The sequence below is a fragment of the Oreochromis aureus genome, linkage group 7, assembly GCF_013358895.1.
Source record: "Oreochromis aureus strain Israel breed Guangdong linkage group 7, ZZ_aureus, whole genome shotgun sequence".
Taxonomy (NCBI): Eukaryota; Metazoa; Chordata; class Actinopteri; order Cichliformes; family Cichlidae; genus Oreochromis; species Oreochromis aureus.
Genome location: NC_052948.1, coordinates 29,108,811 through 29,123,972, shown reverse-complemented (window position 1 = coordinate 29,123,972; position 15,162 = coordinate 29,108,811). Strand labels below are relative to the sequence as shown.

At 40.2% G+C, this 15,162-nt stretch overlaps 1 protein-coding gene across 2 annotated transcripts in view; it reads right to left on the bottom strand.

Annotated features, from left to right (window-relative positions):
- LOC116311836 (scavenger receptor cysteine-rich type 1 protein M130-like) overlaps positions 1-15,162 on the bottom strand; it is a 63,844-nt gene that overhangs the window by 15,848 nt on the left and 32,834 nt on the right. Inside the window, exons 1-7 of one of the 2 annotated variants that reach the window (XM_039615123.1) lie at positions 10,827-11,367; positions 7,140-7,169; positions 6,751-7,041; positions 5,811-6,116; positions 5,449-5,733; positions 4,131-4,436; positions 3,762-4,052 (exon numbers count right to left, since the gene is read on the bottom strand). In XM_039615123.1, coding sequence (XP_039471057.1) covers positions 3,762-4,052; positions 4,131-4,436; positions 5,449-5,733; positions 5,811-6,116; positions 6,751-7,041; positions 7,140-7,169; positions 10,827-10,866 — 1,549 coding nt within the window. In that variant the 5' untranslated portion in view covers positions 10,867-11,367. Of the gene's footprint in view, positions 1-3,761; positions 4,053-4,130; positions 4,437-5,448; positions 5,734-5,810; positions 6,117-6,750; positions 7,042-7,139; positions 7,170-10,826; positions 11,368-15,162 lie in introns of those variants that run through there. The other variant, XM_039615122.1, reaches the window with a different exon arrangement.

The following is a 15,162-nucleotide window of genomic DNA, read 5'->3' as shown; positions in this document are numbered from 1 at the left end:
TTGTTCCGGGTGAGCTGTAGGAAAAGTAGGTCTGGGTTTCTATGCTTAGGCTGCTGCCCCTATGACCCAGTTCCAGAGAAGGAAAAGAAAATCAGACACCAAAAAACAAGTCAGACACCCTTGGTGCAAACCCAGGTGAAAGCAAAACCTTGTTGCATTCTGCTGAAGCTGCACAAGAAGGAAATGAAGTGAAGCCACTGCCATATTTAAGGGACTATTTCAGCTTGAAGTTTAAGAAATGCAGCAGCTTTATTAGGCAGTATAAGCTGTTTGCCAAGGAGACTGAACTAGCACCTTATAAAACTTCTGACTTCAAACCTGTGTAAGCATATAAAGGTAAGGTAAATGATACGTGTGCCCTACGAGTTAAAAAAGAATGTTCATAGCTGAGTTTCTAGTTTAAATTTGCAAAAAAGACACTGTTGATGACATTGCTAATGTTGGTTGGCCCTGGCTATCTCCTGGTAAGTAGTTATAAGCATGCTTGTGCTTGGTACCTGATGTAGTCAAAATGTATCTGGTACATTTTAGGATATTCTAAAGGCGATAAAATAATGTTAAACAGTAATTTATTGAGGACAAACTGAAATAATTTCAGTTGGAATTGATAACTGCAGTTGCGGTCTATTTAGGCTATTAGACTATTTATCTGAAGAATGGCTAAATTCAGCCGATTATTTGCTCCATGAGTCAGCTCCATATTAGCTCTGTTGAGTCAGTTACTGATTTATGAAGATCTGTTTGAATGTAAGGGGGGAAAGGATTTCATATACGCTCAAATTTCAAATATATCAAAATTAGTAAGTATGTAAATGTGAGACTGGTAGTTCAGCTGTTTTTAAGTGTGGTTGTGTGAGGTACTTATGCCTAGTCAGTGTATTACCCATAGCAGACAGCCCTGTCGGGGTGGCAGTATCTCAGGTGGTAGTCCAGGTCAATTACTAATCAGAAGGTTGGTGGTTTGATCCCAGCCTGCACAGATACTAACCCCAAATTGCTATCGGATGCATCCATCAGAGTATGAACGTGTGTGAATGTTAGTTAGAAAAAAGTGCTGGTGTGAATGAGGCAAGTTATGTCAAGTGCTTTGAGTGCTCAGAGTTGAAGAGCGCTATACATGAACCAGTTCATTTACCATCTTCCAGTTTACAGGTGCAACAACACAGCAAGAAGTAAGACTTGGTCTTTTTCACTACCTGGTCCTACACCCTCATTTTAGATTTCACACAATTTTCCCCATAAACTAATGATAAGTGAATGAATCTAAAATGGGGAGGGAAGGTGGGGCACCAAAAGGAGAATGAACCGCTTATAGAGCCGGTGGGAGGGCCATAGAGAACCAGAAGGGACATGTTTGGAGGTGTGGTCCCACAGATAATTTATCTCCAATTCAATAGCTGGGGCCACATCCTCATTTTAGGTTTGACAGCATTTTAAGTGGATAACGCCAGATGGCTTGAACATGAATTGAGGCTGTGGTTAATAAAAAAGGCCTGAGAGAGGGATGGGAGCAGCTTTCAGCCGGGGCAGATACCCAAAAAAGGCATCCAGAAGTAGTGATGAATGTGCGTAACAAAGATCAAAAATGGTTGCCTGGCTGGTTTATCTATTCTGAGTAAGGTAGCAGTTGACACTTGGAAGGGTTTGGAAACCAGTGGATTGGGAGCACCATCATCATCATCATCACTATGAAGTGCTGCCATGAGCACAGCAAGCAACAGGTGGTGATAAAACACAAATAATGAAAAAGAATATTAGCCATTCAAAAGCCCCCAGTCATGGTGTATGGTGCAGTAGCAGGACAAGCACAGAGATGAGTCCACTGTCAGAGGCCATAAGAAGATCATTTGTAACCTTCACTAAAGCTGTTTCTGTGCTGTGATGAGCTCTGAAACCTGACTGAAACTCTTCAAATAAGCCATTCCTCTGCAGATGATCTGTTAGCTGTTTGACAACTACTCTTTCAAGGATTTTTGATATGAAAGGAAGGTTGGAGATTGGCCTGTAATTAGCTAAGACAGCTGGGTCTAGAGATGGTTTTTTGAGTAAAGGTTTAACTACAGCCAGCTTGAAGGCCTGTGGTACATAGCCGATTATTAGAGATAGGTTGATCATACTTAAGATCGAAGAATTAATTAATGGCAGGACTTCTTTGAGCAGTTTTGTAGGAATGGGGTCTAAAAGACACGTTGATGGTTTGGAGGAATTAATTATTGAAGTTAACTCAGAAAGATCAATTGGAGAAAAAGAGTCTAACTTAACATCGATGGTACTAAAAGTAGCTGTAGACGATATTACATCTGTGGGATGATTATTGGTAATTTTTTCTCTAATGATAAAAATTTTATTTGTGAAGAAGTTCATGAAGTCATTACTAGTTAACGTTAAAGGGATTGTTGGCTCAGTAGAGCTCTGACTTTTGTCAGCCTGGCTACAGTGCTGAAGAGAAACCTGGGGTTGTTCTTATTTTCTTCAATCAGTGACAAATAGTAAGATGTTCTGGCTTTATGGAGGGCTTTCTTATAAATCAGCAAACTATTTCTCCAGGCTAAATGATGATCCTCTAAATTTGTGACACGCCATTTCCTCTCCAGCTTACAAGTTATCTGCTTTAGGCTACGTGTTTGAGAATTATACCACGGAGTCAGGGACTTCGGATTTGAGGCCTTAGTTTTCACAGGAGCTACAGTATCCAGAGTCGTACGTAGTGAGGAGGTAAAATTATTAACAAGATAATCGACCTCTGTTGGAGTAGCGTTCAGATAGCTGCTCTGCTCTGTGTTGGTACAGGGCATTGAAGATGATAACAGTGGGTGGATTATATTCTTAAACTTAGTTACAGCACTTTCAGAAAGACATCTACTTTGATAAAGTCTACTCTCCACTGCTGTGTAATCAATTATTGTAAATGTAAATGTTATCAGGAAATGATCAGACAGCAGAGGGTTTTCAGGAAACACTGTTAAATGTTCAGTTTCTATGCCATATGTTAAAATGAGATCTAGAGTGTGATTAAAGTGGTGGGTGGGTTCTTTTACAGTTTGAGAGAAGCCAATTGAGTCTAATAACAGATTAAATGCCATGTTGAGGCTGTCATTTTAGCATCTACATGGATGTTAAAATCACCACAATAATTATTTTATCTGAGCTGAGCACTAAATCAGATAAAAAGTCTGAGAAATCAGAGAGAAACTCTGTGTAAGGCCCAGGTGGACGATAGACGATAACAAGTAAGACTGGTTTCTGAGTTTTACAGCTGGGGTGGACAAGGCTAAGCATCAGGCTTTCAAATGAATTAAAAGTCTGTCTTGGTCTTTCGTTAATTAATAGGCTGGTGTGAAAAATTGCTGCCACACCGCCCCCTCGGCCTGTGCTTTGAGGTTTCTGGTAGTCAGAATGACTCGGGGGTGTTGATTCATTTAAACTAACATACTCATCCTGCTGCAACCAGGTTTCTGTAAGGCAGAGTAAATCGATTTGTTGATCAATTATTAAGTCATGTACTAACAGAGACTTGGAGGAGAGAGACCTAATATTTAATAATCCACAGTTCAGACACATTACTTCATAAACAGCTGCTGTAATCAGCAACTAAAAAACTGTTAGGCTGAAAGAGTCCTTTCAGACTGGTCAGAGGTTCCTTCAGAGGACTTCTAAATGTCAGCCATTTCATAATGGCTGGAGACAGTCTGCTGCTATTCCTGCTGCTGTGTATGTTAACCTGCTACATTACAGTCTTAATTATGTCATACATATTTTACCTGAGCAAGTGATGTTCAGGATGAAGTCATGGGAACTTGATGCTGTACAGTCCTTCAGTGCAGATCTGACGTGAACACAATCATATTTGATCCACCACGCAGGTCTATTTAAAAGCGCAAGTCTTGAGTTAACAGAAACAGCAGAGCCACAGTCCAGATGTTTACACACAACAGCTGCATCTTTCAGGGTCCAGCTAAAGGCAGACACTGTTCTCCACTCTCCCAGATGTCTCAGCTCCATCATGCCCTCACAGTAATTGGTTCCTCCCACCAACCTGACATCATCAGACTCTGAACAGAAAGCAGAGAGTCATCAGTAAAAGAATAAAGTGAGTTTGAACCACATCAAAGCTGCAGCTCCTCTTCTACCTGAGCAGGTGAGTCCAACAGCTTTGCCAGGTGAGCAGCTGTTTCGAGCTGAGCCTGAGCTTCTACAGTCCAGGAGAGCAGACTCATGGCCTCCACACTGGAACTCTTTGCTCCACACTGGAGCCTCCACTTCTCCATAGAGCGCCCCCTGGAGGACCGAAGGAGGCCCACAGCCGAGCTCCCTACAGACCACCTCTGCATCCTGCTGGTCAAAGTCAGCTTCACACACTGAGGACCAGCTCTGGTTAGACTTCACCTCCAGTCTGCCTGAACACAGACTGGAACCATTCAGCAGCCTGACAGAGTCTGGAGACATCAGAGAAGATCAAACAGAGAGATCAGAGACAGCAGACACACAAGAAAAAGATGGCAGCAAACAACTATTCACTGATTCAAACTCAGCACAACTCCAACATGACTTCATCATTAACAACAGAACACATCTTTAAAATTACATTCAGCTCTTATTTCTTCAGAAGCAGGTCATAACACTTTTAACTGTAATGAGAAAATACACAATCGGGCAATGTCTTGTAAGGGGAGGAACTGAAAATATTTTTCAAACTAAAAAAGATCTCTATAGTTGATTAGCTTTTAAACCTCTGATATGTTCATTTTCAAATTCTTTGAATTTTTTTGGTAACTTGTAACTGTAAAAATGATAGTTCATAGATGTATGATTAGTGCTGCGATTATTTAGAACTTAAAAAAAAGACCAATCTCTCCATTTTCTTCCATCCATTCGGTTCAGATTTCTGAGGGGGTGGAGCCTATACCAACAGTCATGGTCAAAGGAAGGTAAATCTTGAACAAGATGTAGTGTTAAAAGAGGCATCCCTGTGCATGATAACACCTATGACTACTTTCAAATCACCAATCAATCAAACACACACACACATTAAATTTTATTTATACAGTGCCAAATCACAATGTCAGTCACCTCAAGGACGTTTATATTGTAAGCTACACCCTACAATAATATAGAGAAAACAGAGAAAACCCCAGCAATCATATGACCCTTATAAGCAAGCACTATGGCGACAGTGGGAAGGAAAAACTCCCTTTTCAGAGGAAGAAATCTCCAGCAGAGAGGTGTGCAAACACATGAGTGAAGAAAAAACACCTGTTAAAAGGAAGTTTTTTCCTTCCCACTGTCACCAAAGCGCTTGCTCATAGGGGTCATATGATTGTTGGGTTTTTCTCTGCATTATTGCAGGGTCATTACCTTACAATATAAAGCATAGCTCCTTTTGTGACTTGGCTCTATGTAAATAAAATTGAATTGATCTGAATTGAATAACGACAAAAATATATTTACCTGAGCAGGTAAGATTCATGATGGGGTTGTAGTAACCTGATGCTGTGCACTCTCTCAGAGTAGATCTGGACTGAACACAGTCAGGTTTGATCCTCCACCCAAATTTTAATGGCTTGGTTTCTTGTAAAGAAACAGCAGAACCACAGTCCAGATGTTCGCAAATAGGAGCTGCATCTTTCAGCGTCCAGCCAGACTCATACATCGGTCTCCACTCTCCCAGATGTTTCAGCTCTAGTATACCTGCACAGCGACTGGCTCCTCCCACCAACCTGACATCATCAGACTCTAACAGAAAGCAGAGAGTCATCAGTAAAAGAATAAAGTGAGTTTGAACCACATCAAAGCTGCAGCTCCTCTTCTACCTGAGCAGGTGAGTCCAACAGCTTTGCCAGGTGAGCAGCTGTTTCGAGCTGAGCCTGAGCTTCTACAGTCCAGGAGAGCAGACTCATGGCCTCCACACTGGAACTCTTTGCTCCACACTGGAGCCTCCACTTCTCCATAGAGCGCCCCCTGGAGGGCCAAAGGAGGCCCACAGCCGAGCTCCTTACAGACCACCTCTGCATCCTGCTGGTCAAAGTCAGCTTCACACACTGAGGACCAGCTCTGGTTAGACTTCACCTCCAGTCTGCCTGAACACAGACTGGAACCATTCAGCAGCCTGACAGAGTCTGGAGACATCAGAGAAGATCAAACAGAGAGATCAGACACAGCAGACACACAAGAAAAAGACGGCAGCAAACAACTATTCACTGATTCAAACTCAGCACAACTCCAACATGACTTCATCATTAATAACATCATTAACATGCATTACATTTTGACCATTTTCAAAACTTGTTTCTTTTTGTTCTTAGTGATAATAGCCTTTTATGACTTTAGGTATTCCATTGTTTTATTCTCAAATCTGCCTTGTAGCTCCTTTTTTACTTGGATGTATTCATTTATAGTTTGGACTGGAAACATAACCTCTATCTTTGATTTTAGTGTGTTTTCAAACACACATGGAGCAGACCTCCACAGTAGCCAGGTCACAACAATCAGCTGCTGCTTGTCAGCAAAGACTTTCTACAGTCTGGGTGTGTACAATGGGATTTGTTGTAATTAGTGGATAGCATGTTTTTGTTGTTTGTCATGAGGGCAGATAAGAAGGTACTGATGGGACACAGTGGCTCAGAAAACTGAAGGAGACCTTTAAAAGAGGTGGTTGGTTCTGACAAATCCTACAGTTTTCTCTGTTGTGACTCCTGAGAAGCTGATGTGAACGTGTTGCCCTTATGACACACTTTATACTTATAGGCTCACCTGCACAGGTGACACTGGTGATGACACGAGATGAATCTGATGTTACACAATCTCTCACAGCAGATCCAGACTGAATACATTCAATTTTCATTTTCCACACAGGTGTGTTTGGGGTCTCAATTCTCCATTCTACAGAAACAGCAGAGCCACAGTCCAGCAGTTGGCAGACAATAGCTGCATGTTTCAGGGTCCGAGCATAACCAGACACTATTCTCCACTCTCCCAGATGTTTCAGCTCCAGTGTTCCTGCACAGTGACTGGCTCCGCCCACCAACCTGACATCATCAGACTCTGAACAGAAAGCAGAGAGTCATCAGTAAAGAAGTGAATTTACTTCTGAAAAGCAAAGTTGAGTGCTGCTTCTGTGAGTGTTTGATTTCTGCATTTACCTGAGTTATGTTTTTCTTCAGCCTGGACTCCTGAAAAGAACATTAGAGAAAAAAGTTGCCATTTTAAAGCAGGACTCTGATTGGACTCGTTTTACCAGTCTGACATGTAAAACAAGAAGTCATAAATCAACATCGCAGTTTTTAAAGACTTCATGGAGCACAAAGCAGGACTCAGGATGCATCTACTATGTTATTGGCAAGTCACCAGCAGACATACATTTCAAATTGAATCATTTATGTGTCATAGCAGAGCTAAAACAATTAACGAGAATCAAATCCCAAATTCTGAATACTGTAAAGAAATAAAGGCAATGCATTAATCCATATAAATCGATGCAATTAATAATAATAACAATGATAATAATAATCATCATCATCATCATCATCATCATCATCATAATAAATGTATTAACATACAATAAATGTAATATTAAGGAGGGTGAAACCAAACTTCTGTCATTTGGTTTTTACTGAAGCTGTTTGGTGGTGTAAACCTGCCTTCCTATTATTTAACCAAATGCTCATTCGCACACTGACAGTGTGTCCTCGCACACTGACACTCTCCAAAGTCAACCAAGTTAGTCCAACTGTGTGGGTCTACATGTTTGAGAAAAAACTGCACGCCATGAATCCAACAGTTTGACAAAATCAAATCAATCTCAACTGGTTCATCTGCAGGGCTGATCTATCTTCCGCATGACTCTTTAGTTATGAGTGTGTCTCATTGCAATCACTGACGACCTGACATCCAACCTATCATTCCTCTGGTATCTTAATAAAAATTCATCTATTGCCAGATATTTCTGATGTAGTTGTTGTAGGACACCAACAACTACATCAGAAATGTCAGTTGTCACTCCGTCTCTCCTCTCAGTCCGTTCTGGTCCTCATTGCTTAAAGTAATCTTGTTTTGTCAAAACTGTCGGTGTGTCAAAAGCATAATATGATGATGATATACCAGGAGATGATGTTCCATTTTTCAGCATGCAGGGTTAATATTGCAAAAAGTGAACCTGTGATAAAAAGGGTGAAGTGAAACAGAATCAAATATAAAAACAGTGTAAATAAAATACAAAAAAATCAATCAATCGATAAACTTTATTGATCCCGAAGGTTGGCCCCGAAGAAAATTGGGTTAGGGCTGCTGGCCTTATGTCGCCGCCATCTCAAACCAATGCAAAAACCCAAAGATCCAAATAAATCAGCAGCTTATGGCATCATATTAGAATTTGCAGGACCCTAACCTTCAATCTAACCCTTATTAGCAGCCAGTATAACTATCATTACTGATTACACATGTATCCACAGCTGAAGAGTAATGATTGTGCGTTTTTTCTGAGCAATGCAGCTGGCAAACCACACTGGGATATAGTATGTCAGTACACTTATCTTTATCCTTATATCCTTATGAAACAGAGAGTAGATGTATTTGAATTAAGTCTACACACTTAAAGAAGTCCAGGTGCTTTTCTTTCCAAGCTCCTTAGACCACCAATAAGATATACAATTATGAGTTAAGAACACAAAATGTTAACTGAAAATGTGTAGACTTTAACCTTTTCATTGAATATTCTCTGGTATCTAAACAAACATTCTATTCAATTCAATTCAATTTTATTTATATACCGCCCATTCTACTTTTAAATACTCTAGGAACACCAAGTAAGCCTGCAGTGCGAGAGTGAAGTGCTCTAATAGGGTGATATGGTACTACAAGGTCATTAAGATAAGATGGGGCCTGATTATTTAAGACCTTGTATGTGAAGAGCAGGATTTTGAATTCAACTCTGGATTTAACAGGAAGCCAATGAAGCAAGGGCGTAGATTTGGTTTTGACATTGGTGGGGACGGATGATTCAACCACCGAACTCTGCCCTGTTTTTTTTTTTTTTGCTTTCCTTTTTGTCTTTGCTTCTTGATAAAAAAAAAAAAAAGGAGAAATATACTTGCCTACATATGCTATTCTACATGCTTTTAAACCACTTAAAATTGCAATTCATAGTTTTATATGTGAATTATATAATGTTAAATTACTATTAAACAAATGTATTTTAGACTTTAGTTTACTTCAGCCATATCCCATATAAATCAGGTATCATACAAAAATAAAAATAGCTTCAAATACAGTCATGACAATGAAAGAATATGACTTTAAGTACTTAACAACATTACTTCAGTTATATTACACCAACATCTCTTATATACATTAGCACTAAGGGAACAATGAATGACCTGGTGGTTTTTGTCCATAAAACTACTCATCTAAGATTACCACAAAGTAAAAGATCTCTCAGCAAAATTATGCAACATTTTAGGCACACTATACAAACATTACTGATGAGTGACTCATCAGGAATGTTTGTAGGGTGAGTGCATTTTTAAAACAATTTGTGCAAACTGCACTACAAGGTGGAATATTTGCAAAATCATGACTATCTCATATTGTCTCAAAAATTAACCCTATGAATATGTCAGTACCATTAGGATGAAATTATTGTGTCACCAACATTTTAACGTTAGCCATATCATTTTAACAGCCTCTGTAAACTAATATCCTGGCTTGCTCGAGGCTCCGTTTTCTCTGACAGTTTCAATCAAAATTAGAAATGCTACTCTGAGACTGAGAGAACTAATAGTGCTGCCTGTTGGTCAGTTAGTTTCCAAAACACGTTATTCATGGTTACATACAATTTTAGACTGATGTGGGCCAAAGCCTAGCATAGCCTGTAACGTTATTATGACGGACACATTTTATGAGTTAACTTGGCTTTAAGTGACTTACAGAGTTCTTTGAAAAATACTTTCTTATATCCAGGTTCTTCCTTTTTGCTGCCGTCTTCCTCTCCTCCTTGCAGGTCCTCGCAGTGCAGGCTTGCCGCTGCTAAAACTAAACAGAGCTTCCTGAAAGGCACAGCCAATCACATTGGCCATATTTGTCACATGAGGAAGGGCTCCAGTAGAGAACGTAATTTAAATCTTTCTGCACCGCTAGGTGAATGAGACGTTGACAGATCGTTTTTTTTTTCTATCGGGTTTGTTTTTCTTTACTCGAAGAGATGAAATTATTGGTGGTGTAACAGTCACAATGGTGTGGTGTCCCTTTAAGACACCCAAGTCGACGGATGATGGTGTCATCAGTTTGTGCCACTGCTCTCTCTCTGTGATCGTCTGGACATGTGCTTGCACGCTACCGCATGAGGAGAGACCTTTTTTTGTTTTTCTCTTTGTTTGCAACGCTTGGGTTGTATGAACGCTGGGCGTTATGTTGTTGAGCCGCAGCCGTTCAGCCGGGCTTTTATATGGTTGTTGAAGAAGGCGTATTAAAGAATCACCGTGGATTACCGATACCAGCGTGGGTGTGTGTTCTTCCGACTAGCCTGCTAGGTGTTTTGCCGCCTCTTCTCAACCACTAAACACAACCCGACGTTACAGTGGGGACATGTCCCTTCCGTCCATGCCAAATCTAAGCCCTTGCCACTCATAATCATCAGTGAAGAAGTCTTACAGTGAGTGCTGCTGTACAGAGATCATCACTGAATATAGACCCGTCTGACATGCAGATAAAAACAACTGACAAGTGACTGTCAATATATTAAAATATGGCTTTGATTTTACAAAGTCTGAAGGATTCTAACTAGAAGGTGTTTTTAAAAACTGAACTCGTGTGTGTGTGTGTAGGTGTCCTACCTGAGCTCCACAGGAGCAGCAGCACTAATAGGTGATCCATGTCCAGCTGTATGTCTCTCTGCTCTGATCATCATGTGCTGTCCTCAGTATATTTCTGCTAACAGGAAGGGGTGGGATGGTTGGTTGGTTGGTTGGTTGTGTCTTATTCTTCAGTGTCTTATTGAACATATCATTTAGTAAAAGATCAAATATCCTGTATCCAGGCCCATGATTTTTTTATGCTATAAATTCTCATCTGTTCGGAGTTTATGGCACCAGCCAAGCTTCACATGCTTATGATGACCAGCAGCTAGAATCATATGTACTCATGACATGAATAACAGTTTGAACATGTGATTTTTAGATGTATAAAAGTCAAGTAGATTTTGACCCAGAAGGACTCTGGTTTAAATACATGTGTGAAACCATATTTTAGTTTGTTTCACTGTTTCCTATTTTTGGACAGAAATATAGACGTGATGAGCAGAATCTTTCATTCTGAATTCAGGTCTTTTTTTCTGTCCATCAGACATGCCGTCCATCAACAGCACATCTAAATCCACCCCAACATCCCACAGAGTAGTCAGCAGTAACTGATGTTGGAATTCTGTCATTCTCATTAAATTCACATCATTTAATCAACACCAAAAACTAAATTTTACTGGCAACAAATGTAGCAGTAACTATTTCTACAAATGATGTAAAATCTTAAATTACATTTTCCAAATGTTTGCTGAAGGTGGGATTACAAAGCAGTTTTAAGAGGAAAAAAGTCACCACATTTTATATTCCATAATTTCTCTTCCCTGTTGAAGATAAAAGCTCAGAAAGAGTTGTAAATTACCAGTGTTCATCAAAAATCCAGAAATTTTAACTCATGTTATTTGATAACATCTGTATTTCTTTACTGCAGGACAAATGTACGAGAATGTTACGACAGTGTGTTCTGATAATAGGGTTAAAACTGGAAATGGATGAAGGGCTGAAGTGCAAACTTTTCTTTATGACTCAGAAGAAGAGGATAAGAGAAGATATGTTTTATTATTTAAACAGCTATAACAATAAAAAACACAACCTGTATTAAAATAAAAAATACAGTTAAAGTTAAATTAGTAATAATTAATAAGAAAAAAGGAACCAAATTACATGCAGGTACTGTGGTATGAAGCAGGCATGATTATCTGTGCTTATGGCAGCAGAACTGAAACAAAAACCGTAAAAACCTGCTAAAGGAAGCAGTTTTGCTTCATATAAACAGCACAGATAAATTATTAAATGACTTTTCAAAAATAGTGAAGCTCATGAAGACGGTTAGTCAGCATTCACCAGTTCCTCGTCTTTCCCTCTTGACCTCTAATCGCTGATGGAAGGAAAAGGCGCTGCCTGACTTTATCCTGCTTCATCATGCAGATTTTGCTTCCTCTGAAAATTTATGATGCTGCATTAGCCTCTTCACACACACTGTTAGAGCACTTTGTCTGCATTCACACACTCTCACACTCTGACAGTTCAGTACTCTCCAGCCAATGCTTTAACATGCATACTTGAGGAGGCAAGGATCGAATAACTAGTAGTAGATGAACCACTCCACCTCCTGAGCCACGCACACCCGAGACCTCACTGCTGTTTATTCTGCACAGCCTTCTGTGTTTAACGAAACTGGTGTGAGGAAGTAAATCACAGCAGACTGATGAGCAGGAGGCACAGAGGAGGAAAGAGCTAAAGGAGGAGAAAACTGAGATTAAAGAAGGACATCAGGGTTTGCCTGAATTCAGCCGATAACAGTGTGTAATAAAAGAGGAGTTAATACAACAGCTGATAAAACAAAATGACTTCATTTGAAGGTGACGTCAGTTAAATATGATCTATTCACAGCCACTGCTCTGCTTCATCATATCAGACATAATACGAGTGTAACGATCAACATTATTTTAATAAAATCATTTTAATACAAATAAGACAAGAATTTAAAGACACCATACTCATTGTATCTCACACACAGGAAAGACTAAGTGTGATGATTCAGTTAAAGCAGATATTTATGAAGTCCTCCCTTGTGGTTTTTTTTTGTCATCTTTCGAAAATCACAGAAAAAAAAACGTCTGCAACAAACATAGCTGTGGATGCTGATTACAGCTCCTCCTGCAAACCTCCTCTCTCCTGCAGACATCTCTTAGTAACTGAAACATCTGTCGCGATGGAAGAAGAAGATTAGGATCTGATCTGTGGCTGACAAACAGGAATCAAAAAGAAGGACAGGTAGTGAAGATAGAACCAGGAAAGATCATGGACCTCACAGGGCCCTAAAAACAGCAGAGTCACAGACCCAGACAAGAAGACTCACAGGACTCCAACTCAAATGAGAAACCTGGGGAAGAAAGCTCTAAACAAAAAAAAAACCACACACAGAAGAAGAGAAAGACACATGACAGGCCCACCCTGCATCACAGAACCCAGATCCTGCTCCAGAATCTCACTGTACCTCCCCTGAACCAGCAGCAGAAGATCCAGAGCTGATTATCACCCATCCTTCAGACATCACCAAGGAAACCAACGAGAGGAGGTGTAGGTTAGATCACACAGGAATATTAAAAAGCTGAAGAATAAGAAATATATTAAGCTGAAAGTCTATTTGCATAGAAGTTTAAACTTATAATGAAGTGACCGTAAATTGATTGTTTCCATAATCTCATGATTAAATTATGATTATAGTTCAAAAGTAAACTTATGATGAAGAATCGACACATAAAGTTTTGCTGACAACACGTTTAATGAAATGTTGATATTTGGTATCTGTGGAAAATGATAAAAAATGAAAGTCGTGTGGAAAGTACCAAATGGGTCAAAGACACAGATGACTGGAAAGGAAAAGGAAATTCTTAAAATAAAATGGATTTTTCATCACTGAGTCAGTGAGACTTTAATTTAAATGTTTGGAAAACTCAAAGATGAGAACTGTTTGTATCTGTAAGGGTAAAACTTATAATTTGAGGAAGTCTCAAGTTTATTTGTACTGAAACTGTTCTCTGATTGTAAATGTGGGTTCAGCAGAAACCAGTCTGTGTTTTTACAAATAAGAAGTTCATCTGGGTTTGAGACAAGCTCCTCGGAGGCCGTCTTCTGCTCCTTCAGCTGCACAAAGACTGAAGTTACAGTAAACCAGCTCAGTGTTCTCAGGTGTGCTCGGCTTCTGCCTCCTGCAGGCCTGGAGAGACATGACAGCACAGATCAGGCTTCTGTCTCATTTTTGTGATTTTCTGAGAAGATCTGTGACCCAGAGTAAAACTCTTATGGTAAATGGCCTGTATTTGTATAGCACTTTACTTAGTCCCTAAGGACCCCAAAGCGCTTTACACTACATTCAATCAGCCACCCATTCACACACTGGTGATGGCAAGCTACATTGTAACCACAGCTGCCCTGACAGAGGCGAGGCTGCCGGACACTGGCGCCACCGGGCCCTCTGACCACCACCAGTAGGCTGCGGGTGAAGTGTCTTGCCCAAGGACACAACGACAGAGACTGTCGGAGTCGGGGCTCAAACCGGCAACCTTCCGATTACAAGACGAACTGCCAACTCTTGAGCCACGATTGCCTCAGAGCCACAATCTTATGTAAATTAGTGAATGACACTTGAGCGTGGAAATACTAATGAACCCCAAATGAACTGTTCTGTTTAAATCTGTGGCCCAGAGTTGCTGCTGGACACCAGAAGAAAGCTGTGGATCTGAAGGAGGAGACGCTTCAGGCTGGAGACAGCCTGCTGCTAGACTACCTGGTGTGTGTGTCACAGTGGTGGTGTAGAGTATATATATATGATCATGTAAACAAGATGACTTGTTGAAGTTCAAACTGAACATCAGAATGTGGAAGAAAGGTGATAAAAATGTTTTAATTTTATAAGACAACATGCAAAAGATGATGCTGCTGCAGAGGAGGGGAAGAGCAGGTGTGCTAAGCTGGATTGATGAATGGCAACTGTTTTTATGTCATGCAGTGAGACGGAGAGGGTGGTGTGACAGTTGCAGAGGAGTCCTGGGCAGAACCCCAAAACCACAGTAATCACTACTGTTAGGTAATTGTTCAAACATGACACGGATGTCCGGTTGAGGAGGAGGTCTCAGTGCACTGTTTAGAAGCTGGTTCTCATGTTGTTCAGCAAAGGTTGGAAATGTTTTCATCATTTTAACTGCAGCTTGTTAAAGTCAGGAATAATGATCCTTTTCACTGTACTGTGGTGTATCGTCCGCCCAATCCAAACAGTTTGTTCTTGAATGACTGTTAAATATGATCACTATGGCATTGGCAGAGCAGATGTAGAAAGTGTTTCACATACTCAGCTCTGCTGCTCAACCCA